Source organism: Heterodontus francisci, chromosome 9 (assembly GCF_036365525.1).
Source record: "Heterodontus francisci isolate sHetFra1 chromosome 9, sHetFra1.hap1, whole genome shotgun sequence".
Taxonomy (NCBI): Eukaryota; Metazoa; Chordata; class Chondrichthyes; order Heterodontiformes; family Heterodontidae; genus Heterodontus; species Heterodontus francisci.
Genome location: NC_090379.1, coordinates 33,457,494 through 33,476,822, shown reverse-complemented (window position 1 = coordinate 33,476,822; position 19,329 = coordinate 33,457,494). Strand labels below are relative to the sequence as shown.

The following is a 19,329-nucleotide window of genomic DNA, read 5'->3' as shown; positions in this document are numbered from 1 at the left end:
CCCATGCATGTGGCAACACCAGGCACAAATGTCAACATTGAGGCGTCTAGTTTACATGCACCCAAGCCCCATGGGTCGTGGGTGAATGCCGCATTGAGATGGCTGAATGGCTGCCTCACCATGCCATCCCAGCGGCATGGTGCTGCACATTTACAGTGCCCCAGAGTGACCAGCACAGATGCACCATGACACAGGAGTGACACTGCATACGACTGTGTTTGCAGTGCTCAGAAGGCCAGGGAATGTCAATGAACAGGAGGTGGAGTGCCTTTCATCACCATGGTGATGATAGAGGAGGAGGAGGCCGTTGTGATCAGAGGGTCATGGCAGGACAGCCTGTCACTGAGGGCAAGGCAGGTGTAGAAGCTATGGAGAGTGTTTAAAGTGATGGTTGCGTCCAACATTCCCTCCACCATGTGTGGCCTGTGGCACCTGCGTGGAAGCACCTGACCAAGGGTAGACGCCAGAGCTTGGTTGAAGGAGCAGCTGTTTCACTTAAATCATGTATTTCCATCAGGTAAGGGCTCCTGTTACAATGATAGGCTCACAGGATACAACACCATCTCAAAACACGGCTTCACCATTCCATCGCACCCTCCACCACCGCATATACACTCATGTCGGTGGGCTTTGTTGTACATATAGAACAGGTGGCAGAATCTGGTGAACTCTACACAGACGTGCAGAAGGAAGTAAGAGAGGCAGTGACAGCTCCGGCCATTACCCCTCAGACGAGTGAGGAGAGGCCCAGCGATGCTTAGTTCCATACAGATGGTGGGCCTCAGGTGTCATCAGCAAAGCAGCAGGTCCTTAGCTGCTGCATCAAATATGTGTAGATCTGCCAGAGTTTCCAGAGGCAGTGAAGTCCCATGTGTAAATGATGGAAGAGTGCATCTATGCCATGAGTGGCTCCATATCTCTGGCATGTGAACTCCATTGAGAAAGTGGCAACGCTAATGGAGAGATACATGGAGCATAGCACTGAGTGGATGCAGGGGTGTACACAGATCTCCACAGCATGGCCTCATCAATGAGTCTATTGGGCAATGGATAGGTGAGATGGGCCAGCCACACATCTCCTAGTTGCCAGGAGCTGAAAAACTCCAGGCAACCACAAGAGTGTATTTGGGACCTGAAAGGGCAGAGGAGGGCGGGCTCAAGGCAGCAGGGGGGTGGCTTCTCTCAAGGCACTTCCACAGCCCCTTTGACAGTAACACCAACGCTGCAACCCTAGTAGGGCTCAGGCACCAAAAGGACACCAGCCACAGCCATCTAATACACTGGAGCAAGAAAGGCAGCAACCTGCACCCACATCAACTCCACATGCAGGGGGAGTACCTGTAGAACTGTGAGTACATAAATGCATGGAATAGCACTTGGAGTTTCACTGGTGATAATTTGATAACTGCAGAAGCGTTTAATGAGAGTTAAAGGTCTTGGCATTCAATGTATAATGACTTGTAATTTTTATGCAATAGTTGACGGTGACCAGGTGTGAAATCAAATAGATGGATGATATGTGAAAGGGCCTCATGAGAGCCTGTGTTGACATAAGGCCTTGACATATAGTCCTGATAGATACAGAGCGATGCTAAGGGTCTCTTACGGAAGGTCAACAAGGCCAACTTATATTTATAGCGCCTTTAACATAACAAAACATCCCAATGTGCTTTAAAGATGTTATCTTATCTTTGGCCTCCTCGTCTCGAGAGACAATGGGTAAGCGCCTGGAGGTGGTCAGTGGTTTGTGAAGCAGCGCCTGGAATGGCTATAAAGGCCAATTCTAGAGTGACAGACTCTTCCACAGGTGCTGCAGATAAAATTGGTTGTCGGGGCTGTTACACAGTTGGCTCTCCCCTTGCGCTTCTGTCTTTTTTCCTACCAACTGCGAAGTCTCTTCAACTCGCCATACTTTAGTCCCGCTTTTATGGCTGTCCACCAGCTCTGACTCCCACGACTTGTGATCAATGTCACAGGACTTCATGTCGCGTTTGCAGATGTCTTTAAAGCGGAGACATGGATGGCCGGTGGGTCTGATACCAGTGACGAGTTCACTGTACAATGTGACCTTGGGGATCCTGCCATCTTCATGCGGCTCACATGGCCAAGCCATCTCAAGCGCCGCTGGCTCAGTAGGGTGTATATGCTGGGGATGTTGGTCAAAGAGGTCGGTTTTAAGGCGTGTCTTAAAGGAGGAAAATGAAGTGGAGAGGCAGAGTGATGTAGGGAGGGTATTCCAGAGCTTGGGGCCTAGGCAACTGAAGGTGCAGCACCAATGGCATAGCGATTAAAATCAGAGATGCCTACAGCTGCTTCTGGGAGAGAACCTCTTGGTTCAGTGGCTTCGTGCACTTGTCCTCATGTAAAGCGTCTGCTGATCAGAGAGCCATGGATCTCCCTGCCATGCATGTCACTGTCCTGTGAGCTGGGCCGCATGGTGCCATCTTCATTGACTGGCACCATTCTGATTTTCTCCTCTCCTGAAGCCCTCAACGTTTGCTGGAATTCCACAGATGTCACCATGTCTCTGATGCCTCACCCAAGTGGCTCTTTTTCATACAGAAACCCAGACACTAAGTGGGGGCAGGGGATGAAAAACAATTTTGGCAGGGGCATGAAAGTGACAGTAATACATTGGCCATCTGTTATACACCCTGCCAGATTTTTCTTTCATTGAACGGATCTGTTACTGCCCATCTTGAGGTCTGCCGAAGTTGACTTTCCCAACTGAGAGGCATCACAGCACAGGACAACCGTATTCTCACCCGACATGCCCACACATGGACTTTTCAGTACAGGGTGTCAAGACAGAAATCAGCAGTGGCTGACTCATTTCAAAAATAAAAAACAAGAAAATGCTAGAAATATGCAGATAAGTGTTTTCCCTTCAAGGTAGCATTCGACTGAAAATGGATCGAGGAGACTTAGCAAAACAGAGGTCATTGAAACCTTTAAGTGGCTGAAACCATACTTAGCATATACAAAGAGGGCTGTGGTTGTCAAAGGCCAATTATCACTGCTAAGGGTTGCTTAGGGAGTTCCTCAGGACAGTGTCCTCTAGACTCTTCAGCTGCTTCAAGAGTGACCTTCCCCTCCCACTATTTTGAGATATTATAAATGTATTTACATCACTTACACAGGATATATTAAACAGACTGAAACACTAGACAAAAGGACATCTATGGGTAGATTTACAAAACATATTTGATAACAAATTTGATATTTGGGGCGGCACAGTGGCGCAGTGGTTAGCACCGCAGCCTCACAGCTCCAGCGACCCGGGTTCAAATCTGGGTACTGCCTGTGTGGAGTTTGCAAGTTCTCCCTGTGTCTGCGTGGGTTTCCTCCGGGTGCTCCGGTTTCCTCCCACATGCCAAAGACTTGCAGGGTGATAGGTTAATTGGCCATTATAAATTGCCCCTAGTATAGGTAGGTGGTAGGGAAATATAGGAACAGGTGGGGATGTGGTAGGAATATGGAATTAGGGTAGGATTAGTATAAGTGGGTAGTTGATGGTCGGCACAGACTCGGTGGGCCGAAGGGCCTGTTTCAGTGCTGTATCTCTTTAAAAAAAAACACTACCAAACGTTGCTACACTTCACCTAGATTTACTACTGAAAGTTTTAGCATTTAACCTAGATTTATATATGGTTTTAAATAAGTAGAGAAGGTAGAACACTTGGTTTTACAGATGTGTTTATTTTTGTTTTAAATTGAACATCTTGTTTACAATGGCAATGCAACAATTAATGATTTCCCTTCACCCCTGTAGCTTATAACTAATTTGCACACCAATTGCACTTAAGGAAAATAAATCTCTTCAGTTACAAAGTGCATATTACACAAAGAATAGCTCTGCGTCAGTAAGGCAATTTGAGCACACTATCGAAAATATAATGAAACTGTTCTAAAAATCAAAATGTTTAATATTAATGGTTGTCATTTCAAAGAGTCAAAAAAAAAATCCAAGGGGGCAAAAAGAGAATTTCTTTCCACAGCAAATTAAACAGAAATCAAACATAAATTGTTCAGTCATTTTCAAACACTGAAGTCCCAACTGACATGAAGAGGGAACTTTTCTAAACATATGGACCAGTCCTTCTCAACTCCTCGAAAGACACACTTTATCCATGGCTTGACGGATACTGTAAAAGGAGATAAGATAACTTATTCAAATGGTTTACATATTCACTTTGAAACACAAAAGTATTGTTCGATTAAAAAATAAAAAGAGATACCAAGAGCTAGATCTACTTTCACTGAACTGGATTCAAAAGCTGCTGAGCATTACAGGCAGTGTGAAGAGAGGAGGACTCTTCACAAAAGGTACTGTAATTGCTCACATGATGCTACTCCTCCTGTTAATATGTTGGTGCTGGGAGTCATAAGGATTACAATTATGGGCAAGACAGTGGCGTAGTGGTAATGTCACTGAACTAGTAATCTAGAGGCCTAGGCTAATGCCCAGGGGAAACAGATTCAAATCCCACCATGCTAGTTGGTGGAATTTAAATTCAATTAATTAATTTTAAAAACATCTGGAATTAAAAGTTACTTTCAGTAATGGAGCCATGAGACTATCATCGATTATTGTAAAAAAAATCCCATCTAGTTCACTAACGTCTGTTAGTGTTTTATACCAAGTCTTAAGAACACAAGAAATAGGAACAGAAGTAGACCATACAGCCCCTCTATCATGGCTGATCTTCTCCCTCAACTTCACTTTCCCACCCGCTCCCCATATCCCATGATTCCCTGAGAAATAAAAATCTGTCTATCTCGGCCTTAAATATGTTCAATGATGGAGCATCCACAACTCCCTGGGGTAGAGGATTCCAAAGATTCACAATCGCTGAGTGAAGAAATTTTTCCTCATCTCAGTCCTAAATGATCAGCCCCTTATCCTGATCTGTGCCCCCACGTTCCAGTTTCCCCAGGCATGGGAAACAACCTCTCAGTGTCTATCCTACCAAGCTCCTTCAGAACCTTGCATGTTTCAATGAGATCACCTCTCATTCTCCTAAACTCCAGAGAATATAGACCCAATTTACTCAGCCTCTCATCATTGGACAACTCTCTCCTCCCAGGAACTAATCTAGTGAACTTTCACTGTACCCTCTCCAATGCAAGTATATCCTTACTTAAATATGGAGACCAAAGCTGCGCACAGTATTCCAGGTGTGGTTTCATCAAAGACCTGTACAATTGCAGCAAAACTTCCTTATTCTTGTACTTCAATCCCCTTGCAATAAAGGTCAACATGCCATTTGCCTTCTTAATTGCTTGCTGTACCTGCATGTTAACTTTGTGTTCCTTGTATGAGTACACCCAAGTCCCACTAACATCAACATTTACAAGTTCCACACCTTTTAAAAAAAATATTGTCCTTTTCTATTCTTACTACCAAAGTGAATAACCCTGCACTTCCCCACATTATACTCCAACTGCCATCTTGTTGCCCACTCACTTAGCTTGTCTATAACTCTTTGCGTCTTCCTCACAGCTTACATTCCCATCTAGCTTGGTATCGTCAGCAAACTCTCGGGTACATTACTCTCGGTCTCATCGTCTAAGTTATTAGCATAGATTGTAAACGGCTGAGGCCCTAGCACTGATCCTCGAGGCAATCCACTAGTCACAGCCTGCTAACTTGAAAATGCCCCTTTTATCCCTACTCTCCGCTTCCTCTCTGTTAACCAATCCTCCATCCATGTTAATACATAACCTCCAACTTAACAAGCCCTTATCTTGCGTATTAGCTTGTTGCATGGCACCTTATTGAATACCTTTTGGAAATCTAAGTATCCATTTATTGATTCCCTTTTATCTACCATACTAATTACATCCTCAAAAAACTAAATTTGTCAAACACAATTCCCCTTTTGTAAAACCATGTTGACTTTGATCATACTATAATTTTCTAAGTGTACTGATAAATCTTCCTTAATAGTAAGTTCCAGCATTCCAGTCAATGCACTGTATATGTTTCTGATCACAGAGAGACAGAGTATTTCTATCTGCACAGTTCTACCACTCAACCAATATGTTCTGTTAAAATCAAAATAACACAAACATTACCTGTTGATTGGGAAACTTTCTTCACAAAGATTGACTAAAGCATAAAGTTGTCTCAGTGCATATTCATACTAAAGAAAAAAAACATTAAAAATAGATATTAGCAGTTCTTTGCTATTACCTATGTATTGGAAATTAAGTTATAACAAAATCTTGGCACAAAGAATTGCATTTCAATTTAAGGGTTGAATGTCTAATTTTAACATGCTCATTACAAATGATACAGAAGTACTTTCCCTGACATATGAACTTTTCACATGTAACAAAATCCATTATAATTTAGATTCTTTGTTAGAGTGTGCTCTTCAGCTGCATTAGATTTCAAAGATTCAGATGTCATTCAGGGCATACATGTGGCTCTTTATGGTTGCTGAACCAAAGATCAATTTGTTAGGTTACAGATTACACAATTAAGATTTACATCATGGAAGTATTTTTCCTGTTATTTCCTGTTGATCTTCATTGCAATAACACGCTGGGGTATAGTTCTATTGATAGTAGATGGCCTCCAGCGTCTCAGCCAAGGGGCAATTTTTTGCTGTCAAATCTGGCCAGCAAGTGTCTGTAGGTAGTTCCACATTGAGGAGGGTCACCAGAATAAACTGAAGGTTATCTTAGTCAAACATTCACATACTGCATTTCTAGCAAAGATTACTGTATAATTGGCAGCAGTGATCTGTGCTGAGTTGTTTAAACTCAGGTAGGGTGACAATTGAGTTGCTACAATCTCCTGGCAGTGAGCAAATTGCATCTAGATTCTTCACAATCTGCAATCTAGGGAAGAGGATGAGAGTTGGAACAGAATGTTCCCAATATCTGCTTCTGCTTCCTAACCTGGGAATCCTACTGATGGCATGAGTGGCAGGTGACAAGATTAGACTGCTATGCTGGCTCCCATGATCAAACAGCAAGATAGCACTCCGTGCCCAGGCTTGGACTGGCAAGAATCCCTTTTGTTTGAGGTACAGAGGGATGTCACTAGAGCTGAGTGTTGACCACAATGATGAAGATGGAAAACATACATTAAAAATGTTTCTCCAAGTTTGTATGCATTTGTTTAAGCTGTTCTACCCATGCTTTGCAATAGCTAGAAACTGGCTTGATCTCCACTTTATAACAAGCTATTAACAAATGTAACTTTAATTCTTTTTTGCTGCCATTCTGCAGAACATCAAGCAGAATGAAATTCTGGTGATCGCATTTTGTTGGCAACTCTAAACCTAGAACATGACTGGTGCCATAATAAAACGATACATTAACAAACCACGTAGCATTTTTAAAAGTAATTTTTAAATGGACCAATTGTATATTTACCAGTGGTGTGTGCCAGTTAAAGCAGCGCGTTTTGAAGTGATAGTTTGCAGCTTGGTAGCAGACATGATCACGGATATGACTTCGGGAGTTTATAATCCATGCTGCATGCTCATCAGATTCTGTGACAATGGACACAATCTTTTCCATAGACTCTTGAATTAGGCGTTTACTCTGCAAAAGACGACAGACTGGTCAAGAAGTATTCGGACAACAGTAATGCACAAAGAAACCCCAAAATGTCAATTAGATTCACTAAAGATGGATTCATTTGCTTAGGTTCCTGTCAGTGCTGCTAGACATAGCCACCCAGGAAATGTCATTAGAAATTCTACCTCAAAAATTGATTGTAGCGTAAGCATGGTATTACAATAATTATTTTAAAAAACAGGAAGGCACTTGTAACTTCACATTTTGGGCAACAGAATATTTCGCCAAATTTAACATGTGCAAAACCAACATGATAGACCATCTCGGAAGGCGGTTAAGAGTCAAACAAACCTCTCAGTTGTATCAAACCATTATCACAGAATTGTTACAGCACAGAAGGAGGCCATTCAGCCCTTCATGTCTGTGCTGGCTGTCCAAAGGAGCAATTCACCTAATGCCACTACCCCGCCTTCTTCCCATAGTCCTGCATATACTTCCTTTTCCGGTAACTATCGGATTCCCTCTAGAATGTCTTGATTGAATCTGCCTCTACCACACCCTCAGGCAGTGCATTCCAGATCCTAACTACTCGCTGTGTGAAAAATCATGTCTTCATTGCTTCTTTTGCCAATTACCTTAAATCCATGCCCTTTTGTTCTTGATCCTTCCAACAGTTTCTCCCTATCTACTCTGTCCAGACCCCTCACGATTTTGAACACCTCTATCAAGTCTCCTCTCAACCTTCTCTTCTCCAAGAAAAACAGTTCCAATTTCTCTAATCTATCCATGTAACTGAAGTTTCTCATCGTTGGAACCTATCTCGTGAATCTTTTCTGCACCCTTTCTAATGCCTTCACATCTTTCCTAAAGTGTGGCGCCCAGAACTGGACACAATACTCCAGTTGAGACCGAACCAGTGTTCTATACAGGTTTAACATAACTTCCTTGCTTTAGTACTCTATGCCCCTATTAATAAAGCCTTGGATGCTGTTTGCTTTATTAACTGCTCTTTCAACCTGTCTTGCCATTTTGAATGACTTATACACCAGGTCCCTCTGCTCCTGCACCCGCTTCAGAATTGCACCCTTTATTTTAGATTGTCTCGCCACGTTCTTCCTACCAAAAATGAATCACTTCACACTTCCCTGCATTAAATTTCATTTGCTACTTGTCCACCCATTCCACCAACTTGTCTATGTCCTTTTGAATTTCTATACTATCCTCCTCCCTGTTCACAATCTTCCAAGTTTGTATCTTCTGCAGATTTTGAAACTGTGCCCTGTACATCAAGATCTAGGTCATTAATATATATACCGTGATGAGTAGGTCCTAACACTGACCCCTGGGGAACTCCAATACTAACCTTCCTCCAGTCTGAAAAACATCCATTAACCACTACTCTGTTTCCTGTCACTCAGCCAATTTTGTATCCATGTTGTTACTGTCCCTTTTATTCCACCAGCTATAACTTTGTTCACAAGTCTGTTGTGCGGCACTTTATCAAATGCCTTTTAGTAGTCCACGTACGCCACATCAACTGCATTATCCCATCAATTCTCTCTGTTACCTCTTCAAAAATCTCCAGCAAGTTAGACAGACATGATTTTCCCTTCACAAATCCATGTCAGCTTTCTTTAACCCGCATTTGCCCACATGACTATTAATTATGTCCCAAATTATCATTTCAAGAAGCTTTCCCGCCACCAAAGTTAAACTGACTGGCCCCTGTAGTTGTTGGGCTTATCTTTACACCCTTTTTTGAACAAGGGTGTAACATTTGCAATTCTCCAGTCTAGCACCACTGGATGGAACACTTGGCTGTGACCTAGACATCAAACTCATACAAGTCAAAGGCACACCCAGACCAGACAGCTCTGTAAAGTTCTCTTTATTAACATCTGGGGACGGGGGACAAATATGGGAGAGTTGTCCCTGACAGTCATATGCACAGAATCATACTTATTATCCAATGTCCCAGATGCCTCCTGTCACCATTCCTGGGAGTCCTCAACATTGACTCCATATTCTTCCTAATTTCATCAATCTTTCACCTTACAGATTTTGTAGGGTTTCTTTTTCTTACTCATTTCTTTTTATCTTAATAATCTACTTTGGTGTGTACTTCATTATTCTACGTTTACGTCCATGGTATGTACTTGCCTGCATGTTTGATTTGCACAATGCAGAAACTGCTTCAAAACAAAAGAAGTCATCCGAAATCCCTGTGATTCTTTTCAGTAGTTTCTGTGAAGAGACTCTGATGTGCATTACGAGAGAGTTGTGGTCAAGAGTGTGAAGCAGGCGACGTGGATTCAAAGAGGTATGGATGTTTCTCTTCACTTTGATGTTAGAACAGACTAATTCGATGACTAAACACATTCTTAACAGTCAGGCAGATTTTTGTCTGATACATCTGATGGTTCATTTCCTTTTAACACCTGAAAGCAACTAATCTTCATCTTGTACGGTTCTCTCATACCCATTAATGTATTTTTAAAAAAATGTAGAACCTGACTCCTTTTAGAACCAAGCTCCCTCAGTGATTCAGTCTCAAGAGATAATGAACTTGGTCCATGTCCCAGGTCTGCACACACACACACACACACACACTTAAGCATTTCCAAGACAGATTGCCCAGCAAGTAACAAAGGAGGCTTTGGCCTAATCAGTTTTTAACTACTGGAAGTGGCACTAAAAGGCTGTCTGTCTCTCGTTGAAGATGGATATAATTGGATATGGTTAACTGAAGCCAATTTTTAAATTTCCATTTAAGTCATGAAGTTATAAACATTTTCTCCACATCTTAAAAAGGAGAAAAAAAACTTTGATTTTAATCAAAAAATATTATTGAGACTGACGTGAATTGGTCTCAGCAGGAAGTCTGAAATGGTGCAGGGGTGGGGGAACTGAAAGATCTTCAATGCTGGTTATTTCAGAATGGTGTATCTTTAACGTAGAATCATAGACGGATTAAAGCGCAAAAAGGAGGCCATTTGGCCCATTATGTCCATGTTAGCTCTCTGCAAGAGCAATGTAGCTAGGCCCACTCCCCTGCCTTTTCCCCCTAGTACGGCCAACTTACTCTTCAGATTATCCAATTCCCTTTTGGAAGCTATGATTGACTCTGCCTCCACCACACACTCATGCAGTGTATTCCAGATCCTAACCACTTGCTCTGTAAAAGGTTTTTCCTCATGTCACCTTTAGTTCTTTTACCATTCACTATAAATCGGTGTCCTGTGTTTCTTAACCCTTCTGCCAATGTGAACAGCTTCTCCCTATCTACGCTGTCTAGCCCCCTCATTTTGAACATCTCTATCAAATCCCATCTCAACCTTCTCTTCACTAAGGAGAACAGCCCCAGTTTCTCCAACCAATCCACATAACTGAAGTCCCTCATCCCTGAAACCTTTCTTGTACATCTTTGCTGCACCATCTCTAACGCCTTCACATCCTTATGAACGTGTGGTGCCCAGAATTGATCCAATACTCCAACTGAGGCCAAACCAGTGTTTTATAATGGTTCACCATATCTTCTTTTATACTCTATGCCTCTATTTATAAAGCTTAGGATTCCGTATGTCTTATTAACCGCTTTCTCAACCTGCCCTGCCACCTTCAACAATTTGTGCACATATACCCTCAGGTCCCTCTGCTCCTGCGCCCCCTTTAGAATTGTATCCTTTATTTTATATTGCCTTTCCTCATTCTTCCTACCAAAATGTGTCACTTCGCACTCTTCTGCATTAAATGTCATCTGCCACTTGTCTGCCCATTCCACCAGCCTGTCTATGTCCTCTTGAAGTCCATCACTATCCTCCTCATAATACTTGCAAATTTTGCAAGTCATCTGCAAATTTTGAAATTGTGCCCTGCACACCCAAATCTAGGTCATTAATATAGAACAACAAAAGTAAAGCAGTGGTCCTAATACTGACCCCTGGGGAACCTCACTATATACCTTTGTCCAGTTTGAAAAACAATCTTTCACCACTACTTTGTTTCCTGTCACTCAGCCAACTTCGTATCCATGCTGCCACTGTCCCTTTTATTCCATAGGCTTTAAATCTGCTGACAAGCCTGTTAGGTGGCACTTTATCAAACACCTTTCGGAATCCATGTATACTATATCAACCGCATTACCCTCATCAACCCTCTGTTACCTCATCAAAAAACTCAACTAAGTTAGTTAAAACAATTTGCCCTTAACAAATCCATGCTGGCTTTTCTTAATTAATCACCATTTGTTCAAGTGACTGTCCATTTTGTCCTGGATTATCATCTATAAAAGCTTTCCCACCATCAAGGTTAAACTGTAACATTTGCAATTCTCCAGTCCTCTGGCACCAGCCCTAAATCTAGGGAGGATTGTAAGATTTTATGGCCAGTGCCTCCACAAATTCCACCCTTACTTCCCTTATTAGCCTTGGATTCATCTAAATTGGTCCTGGTAACATAAACTTTAATTATAGCTAGCCTTCCCAATCACTCTATTATCAATTTTTAGCCTATCCAATGTCTCAACTACCTCCTCTTTCACTGTGACTTTGGCAGCATCTTCTTCCTTGGTACAGACAGATGTAGAGTACTCATTTAGTACCTCAGCCATGCCCTCTGCCTCCATGCATAAATCCCCTTTTCGGTCCCTAATTGTCTCCCCCCCGCCCCCCCCCCCCCCTCCTCCTTTAACATATATTAAAACTGTAAGCTTTTTAAATCTCTCTACAATCATAAACTTTGGACAATGAATTTTGAGATCCTCTAACAAAGTATCAAAAGGGAAATGTATTTAAAATTAATATAATAGGAATGATATTACATCAGTAGTAAAAGGAGCTCCAAGTACCAAGCAGCTTCCGTTATTATATTGAAGCTTCAAAAATACACTTCTTGGCACAAGCTAGTTTTGAATTTAGCACCTACATAAAAAAAGTAAATGCTATCTACTCGAGAACAAACATGCATTACAGCAGGAGATTTATGGCCAGTTAACATTGTATGACCTGACAGATCCCTTCCCCCTCCAAACAAGTTGTGTAAACTGATAGATCTTTGAACAGTAAAGTGTGCTGAGACCTAATGTCAGAGTAAATTCTATTATATATCAAGCACATTAATATAGCTTTACATTCTCAATGCAAAAAACCACAATCCTATGATTCAGTTTTTGCAGTCTTTGGTTAAAAGAATACTAATGGAATTATCAATAGTCATGGTGTTCCGCAGAAAAAATGAAATTGAACTGATTAATCAGCCTTACAAGTGTTTCCCAGAACCTTAATTTATGAGAGAAAGGAATAAGAAGTATCTCTATTTGGATGATTTTTGCTATATTCTGCTCACCTCCAGATGTGCATTGATCTCCTTCAGGAGCTTCTGAGCCACCTTAATATCGTTTGTGGCCATGTACTTCCGTTTAAGAATGGCAAGAGGAACATCTGGACTTGGTACTGCATCCACAATATCAACTGGAGGCTGTGAGGTGTTGAAGGAAGACTTCTTGGAGCCCTGGAATGCATTCAGTTTCATGTGGGCAAGTTTCTGGGAAGTGGATAAACAAATATGAAAAATTCACATATTAACATTCACGAACAGCTTTCAACAGTGTCTGCTTTGTTCAGTGCTAACACTCTTGTCTCAGAGTCGAAAGGTGGGTGTGTTCAGGCCCCATTTCAGTACATAATCTAGGCTCATATGCCAATGCAGTACTGAGCAAATACTGCATTGTTGGGTGTTCTGTCTTCTGGATAAAGTGTGGCTCTACCTGCCTCTAAGAAATTCGATGGCACTATCCAAAGGAAATTAGGAGAATGCTCCTGGTGTCTTGGCATGGTCACTTATTCCTCAGCCAACACCAGTGGTCATTATTTGTAGGACTTTGTAGTGTCCAATCAACAGCCATATTTGCCTGTGTAATAACACTTCAATGGTCAATCACATTGTCTGCGAGATCGTGAAAGATACTATATAAATGAAAGCTCTTTCTTAAAAAACTCAAAACATGTCATTTGTCATAGTTGGTTTTGACATGACACTGGAAATCTAGATTTTATTTCTTTCCTCTTGATGAAATTGTGAAGAGAATTACTTGATTAATTCTGTTCTCTGATTTCAGATTGGAATATGGAAGGAATGTCACGTGCACTGGAGCAGAGATCAGCAGTGATGCGGCCATAAATGTACAGTCTGAACTTGTGAAAGAAGATCACATCCAAACCAAATCACAGGGCTGGTTATTTTAAAACTAACTGTACTAAGTATAATTTTAGGGCTTTACTTAAACACTTTTCATCTCCAAGTACCTTTAACAAGGCAAAACGCAGGATCTTTTGCTTTCAGTCGGCCTTAATTTAAAGGGAAGGCAAAAGAAAAGCACCAAATGTCACAAGTTTGAAAATACTAAACATTCAACGCAAAAGTTATCTACTACTATCAAATTTCCATTTCTTTTACGAACCAAACTGTAACTCTCAGGACTGGGTTCAGCCTATCCTCTTTCTCTTTAGAAACTGAAGTGAATTAAAAGTTTAGCCTTATCAGAGAAGCACATTCCTAATGAACGCCAATCTTCAAGGTACAAACATTTTGTTTTTATTCCTTTCCCAAGCTATACTTGAAATTTTACATTAGATGAGACAACCAAGTGTATTTATCCAAGTTTGCTGACGCTACAAAGCTGGGTGGGAAAGTAAGTGGGGAAGAGGATATAAAGAGGCTGCAAAGAGATACAGACCGCTTAAGTGATTGGGCAAGAAAGAATATAATGCAGAGAAGTGTGAAATTATCTGCTTAGGTAGGAAGAATGGAAATGCAGATTTTTAAAAATATGGTGACAGTATTGTAAATTGCAGGATTGAGAGAGATCTAGGTGTTGTTGTGTCACAGAAAGTTAACATGCAAGCCCAGCAAGCAATTAGGAAGGCAAATGGTATGCTAGCCTTTTTTGCAAGAAGTCTTGCTGCAATTATATTGCACTTTGAGACCACAGCTGAAGTACTGTGTATAGTTTTCATCTCAATGCCCAAGGAAGAATATACCTGCCTTAGAGGAGATGCAGCGAAGGTTCACTGGATTGATTCCGGGGACGAGAACAGCTCGAGCAGAATGGGCCTATTATCTCTGGAGTTTAGAAGAATGAGAGGTGATCTCATTGAAACACAAGATTCTTAGAAGGCTTGACAGGGAAGATGCCGAGAAGCTGTTTCCCCCTGGCTGGAAAGCCTGGAAGCATAGGCCGGAATTTTACGCCAACCCAATGAGCCAGATAGTGGCAGGGGGGTGGTGTAAAATGGAGCGGGAGGCTCTGGGAGGCCTTCCTGACCCGCTCCTGCCTCCGCCCCACTTTATATAGGGCGGCAGGGGAGGGGGGAGAAAAACTGTCCACCTACCCCAGGCCAATCAAGGCCTTTAAGTTGCCAATTAATGGCCACCTAAGGGCCTTCGCCGCCCCCGCTTCCCCAACCAACCCCAGGAACCAAGACGCCACCTTCCCCCCAAACGACCATACTTGCCTTGCTGGGGGCCGACCGATTACCCTGGTGAGACAACCAAAACTCACCTTGCTCCTGGCTCCCAGGCATCCTCTTTGGTCAGGTGGGCTGCAGTCCTAGCAGTGGCCACCGCTCCCAGTGGCGCTGCTAGGTCTAAGAGCTGCCAGCCCGCGGATTGGCCGGCAGCTCAAAGAGGCGGGACTTCCTCCCTCAAGCAGGTGGAAGTACTGTCTTGGAACAATTAAAGACTGGGGACCCGTAAAATGCGGGTCAGATCCCCAGGCGAGGCGGAAGCAGCTTCGTCACCGATTTCTATGTCGGTGGCCAGTTCCCGTCCGCCCAACGTAAAATACAGCCCATAGTCTCAGGGTAAGGGGTCAGCCATTTAAGACCGAGATGAGGATAAATTTCTTCACTTAGATTTGTGAATATTTGAAATTCTTCACCCCAGAAGGCTGTGGATGCTCATTGCAGTATATTCAAGACCGAGATCAATAGACTTTTGGGCACTAAGGGAATCAAGAGATTTGGGGAAAGTGGGGTTTATGTAAAAGTTCAGCCATGATCTTATCGAATGGCAAAAGAGGCTCGAAGGACTGTATGGCCCACTCTGCTCCTATCTTATTATGTTCACATCCCCCACCTCCTGACCTGTTCAGCTAGCTTAAAAGCAGCACAATCCTCTTCCAAAAGTTTTTCAACAACACCATCACTGTGAACTATAAAGTCAAATCCTCACCAGATTTCCATACTCTTGTACATGGCTCGTGTTAGTCCTTCTCTTCACAATTTTGAATTGTTGATGTAGTGATTCTTTTTTCAGGTCCTCCTAAAAGAATAGGAATGCAAACAGAACTCTTCAGTACCACACCACTACATCCACTTATTCATAACCGTCAGAAGGTCTGATTTCAAATATAACCAAGGCAAGTAATGTGGTACAGAAATTTGGCATCCTGCAGAAAAAAAATCCAGCATATTTCTACACTTACATCATAAATACCTCGAGATATACATGAAGCTGCCTATAGGTAATGCTTTAATAATTGTACATTTGACATCTATTATAACCTTTTGAGTCAAGGCTATTATAACTGAAATATTTTCCTTTTAAGAATGTAATTTAGGATTTCTATGATTGAAAGGAAAGAAAATACATTTCTTCCCAAACATATTCCCCACATTCCCAATATAATGGAACCTCCCATTATCTACCAGAATTTTTTCAGGATAAAGCATTGTGTTTGTCTACCGTTGGTGAATAAATTACATCATTTTTCTTTTATATGCATTAGGTGTTGCTACACCAGACATGCAAGATCAAAATTTGGAGACTTGACTATTTGGAAATGTTCAATGCCCACCTTTCACTGCAGCAGAAAACAAGTATTTACAATTTTTGCAGATAATTATGCCAATGAGATTTGGGCAGTAGTGTGTATATATTTATTCCAATTCTATTTCAGGGTGAACTACTTTATGAGGAGATTTTTGAACATTAAGAATTCATTACACTGTAACCTGAATGCTTAGTATTGTTATTTTGAAATATTCCTACATGCCTGGTCAGAATCTTCCATCCACACAACACTGTACACATCACCCAAATAGGTCTGTCTTTCATCATCATAGTAACAAGCATACGATGATTCCTGTTCATTGGCAGCGGTAGTAGCAAATACTGTAATCAGAGGGGTAGAGTTTAATCGACAAGACAAAAAAAAAAAATCGGTGGCTAAAGGCAAAATGTTAGTTTATCTTTCTCTCACAAAATACTGATGGAAAAATGCTAGAAAGGCTATGTATTTCCCATTTTAATACGATATCAACAGTGCTTTCATGTTGGCATTGTACTACTTAAAATCAATTAAGTTATTGCTAAAATATAATGTTGAGAGCACCCAAGGGGAAATGGGTACTAAGCATCAGGGCAGTGGTTAGGTGTTCAAGAGATGGGTTGTGACAAGGAAAAGCAGGGAAAGAAGTAGAAAGATAGACTGGTTTAGCAACAGCGTTCCAGAGAGTTGAGCTGAGTTAGACAAAGGCTTTGTCACCAATGGTGGAAGGATAGATTGAGGAAATGGCAGATACGTTGAACAAATACTATGTGTCTGGCTTCACAGTAGAAGACACAAGATTGCATACCAGAAATACAGGGTAACCTAGAGGCTAATGAGAGTGAGGAACTTAAGGTAATTAATATCAGCAGAGAAAAAGTATTAGAGAAACTTAAAAGACTAAAAGCTGACATATTCTCAGGACCTGATGGCCTATATCCTAGGGCTCTAAAAGAGGTAGCTGCAGAGATATTGCATGCACTGGTTATGAAAGTTTCCTAGATTCAAATTCCAGTGGATTGAATAGTAGCAAATGTAACACCGCTATTCAAGAAAAGAGGGACAGTGAAAACAGGGTAAAGGCCTGCTACCCGACCCGAACCCGATGACGTGTCGCGTTTGGGTCGGGTCGGGTCGCTCTTCCGGGTCCGGCTTTCGGGCTCACGTCGGGTCAGGCTGGGCCAGGTCCAGGTCGGACACACGCAGCAAGAAGTATTAAAAGTAAAAAAAAAAACTACTTGAGCTGGGAGTCCGGGATGTCAAAGAGGGAAACTGTGAGTCTGCGCAGTGAGCAAGTGAGTGTCTCTATTACATCATCACGCTCATGCTGCAGCTTCCAGCAGATTGGGAGACGCAAGGTAGGTAAAGGGAACATTTTGGTGGTTGGGTCAGGTTCGGGTCCAATGTAGTTCTGTTGGGTTCGGGTCGGGTTTTTTTTCGTGACCTGAGCAGACCTTTAAAACAGGGAACTGCGGCCAGTTAGCGTGATGTCGGTCATTGGGAAAATGCTGGAATCTATTGTTAAGGAAGTCTTAGCAATGCAGTTAGAACATCATAGTATGATCAGACAGTCAACATGGATTTACAATAGGGAAATGGTGTTTGATAAATTGATGAGTTTTTGAGGATGTAACTAGTAGGGGAGATAAAGGGGAGCCAGTAGATGTAATATACTTGGATTTCCAAAAGGCGTTTGATTATGTGCCACAGAAAAGGTTAAAACATAAGAGTTGGGGATGATATATTAACATGGACAGAAGATTAATTAATGAAGATGAAGCAGAGAATAGGGATAAACGGGGCATTTTCAAGTTGGTAGGCTGTAACAAGTGGAGTGCCACAAGGATCAGAGCTGGGCCCTCAGTTATTTACAATCTATATTAATGACATAGATGAAGAGACTGAGAGTAATGTATCAAGGTTTGCTGGTGATTCAATGCTAGGTATAAATGTACGCTATGAGGCTGCAGAGATATAGACAAGTTAAGCGAGTGAGCAACATGATGACAGACGGAGTATAATGTGGGGAAAATGTGAGATTATGCATTTTGGTAGTAAGAATAGACAAACAGAATACTTTTTTTTAAAAAAGGAATGAAACTTGTAAATGTTGATGTTCAGAGAGACTTGGGTGTGTTGTATAAGGAACACAGAAAGTTAGCATACAGGTACAGCAAGCAATTAGGAAGGCAAGTGCCATGTTGGCCTTTTATTGCAAGGGGACTGGAGTGCAAGAAGGAGGAAACCTTTCTACAATTGTATAGGGCATTGGTGAGACCGCACCTGGAGTCCTGTGTGCAGTTTTGGTCTCCATAATTAAGGAGACATATACTTGCCTAGGAGGCGGTACAGCGAAGGTTCACTAGATTGGTTCCTGGGATGAGAGGGTTGTCCTATGATGAGAGGCTGAGTAAATTGGGCCCATGCTCTCTCAAGTTTTGAAGAATGAGATCTGACCTCATTGAAACATACAAGATTCTGAAGGGGCTTGACAAGGCAGACAGATAGGTTGTTGCCCCTGCCTGGGGAACCAGTAACATGGGGGCAGAGTCTCAGGATAAGGGGTTGATCATTTAGGACTGAGATGAGAAATTTCTTCACTCAGCAGGGTTGTGAATCTCTGGAATTCTCTAGCCCAGAGGGTTGTGGATGCTCCAATGTTGAGTATATTCAAGGCTGAGATAGACAGATTTTTGTTCTCTCTGGGAATCAAGGGATATGGGGAGCAGGCAGGAAGTGGAGTTGAGGCAGAAAATCAGCTATGATTATACTGAATGGCAGCTAGTAGCATTTAAAAATTATTAATTAATATAAATCTGGAATTGAAAGCTAGTCTCAGTAATGGTGCTATGAAGCGATCATTGATTGTTGTAAAAAAAAAAGCATCTGATTCATTAATTTCTTTTAGGGAAGGAAATCTGCTGTCCTTACCCGGTCTGGCCTACATATGAGTCCAGACCCACAGC

At 41.9% G+C, this 19,329-nt stretch overlaps 1 protein-coding gene across 1 annotated transcript in view; it reads right to left on the bottom strand.

Moving 5' to 3' along the window:
* Nucleotides 1-3,679: 3,679 nt before the first annotated feature.
* Nucleotides 3,680-19,329, bottom strand: part of lgmn (legumain) — a 56,990-nt gene continuing 41,340 nt past the window's right edge. The window contains exons 9-14 of the mRNA XM_068038759.1: nt 16,589-16,707; nt 15,766-15,855; nt 12,880-13,077; nt 7,390-7,560; nt 6,079-6,146; nt 3,680-4,145 (exon numbers count right to left, since the gene is read on the bottom strand). Coding sequence (XP_067894860.1) covers nt 4,103-4,145; nt 6,079-6,146; nt 7,390-7,560; nt 12,880-13,077; nt 15,766-15,855; nt 16,589-16,707 — 689 coding nt within the window. The 3' untranslated portion in view covers nt 3,680-4,102. The remainder of the gene's footprint in view (nt 4,146-6,078; nt 6,147-7,389; nt 7,561-12,879; nt 13,078-15,765; nt 15,856-16,588; nt 16,708-19,329) is intronic.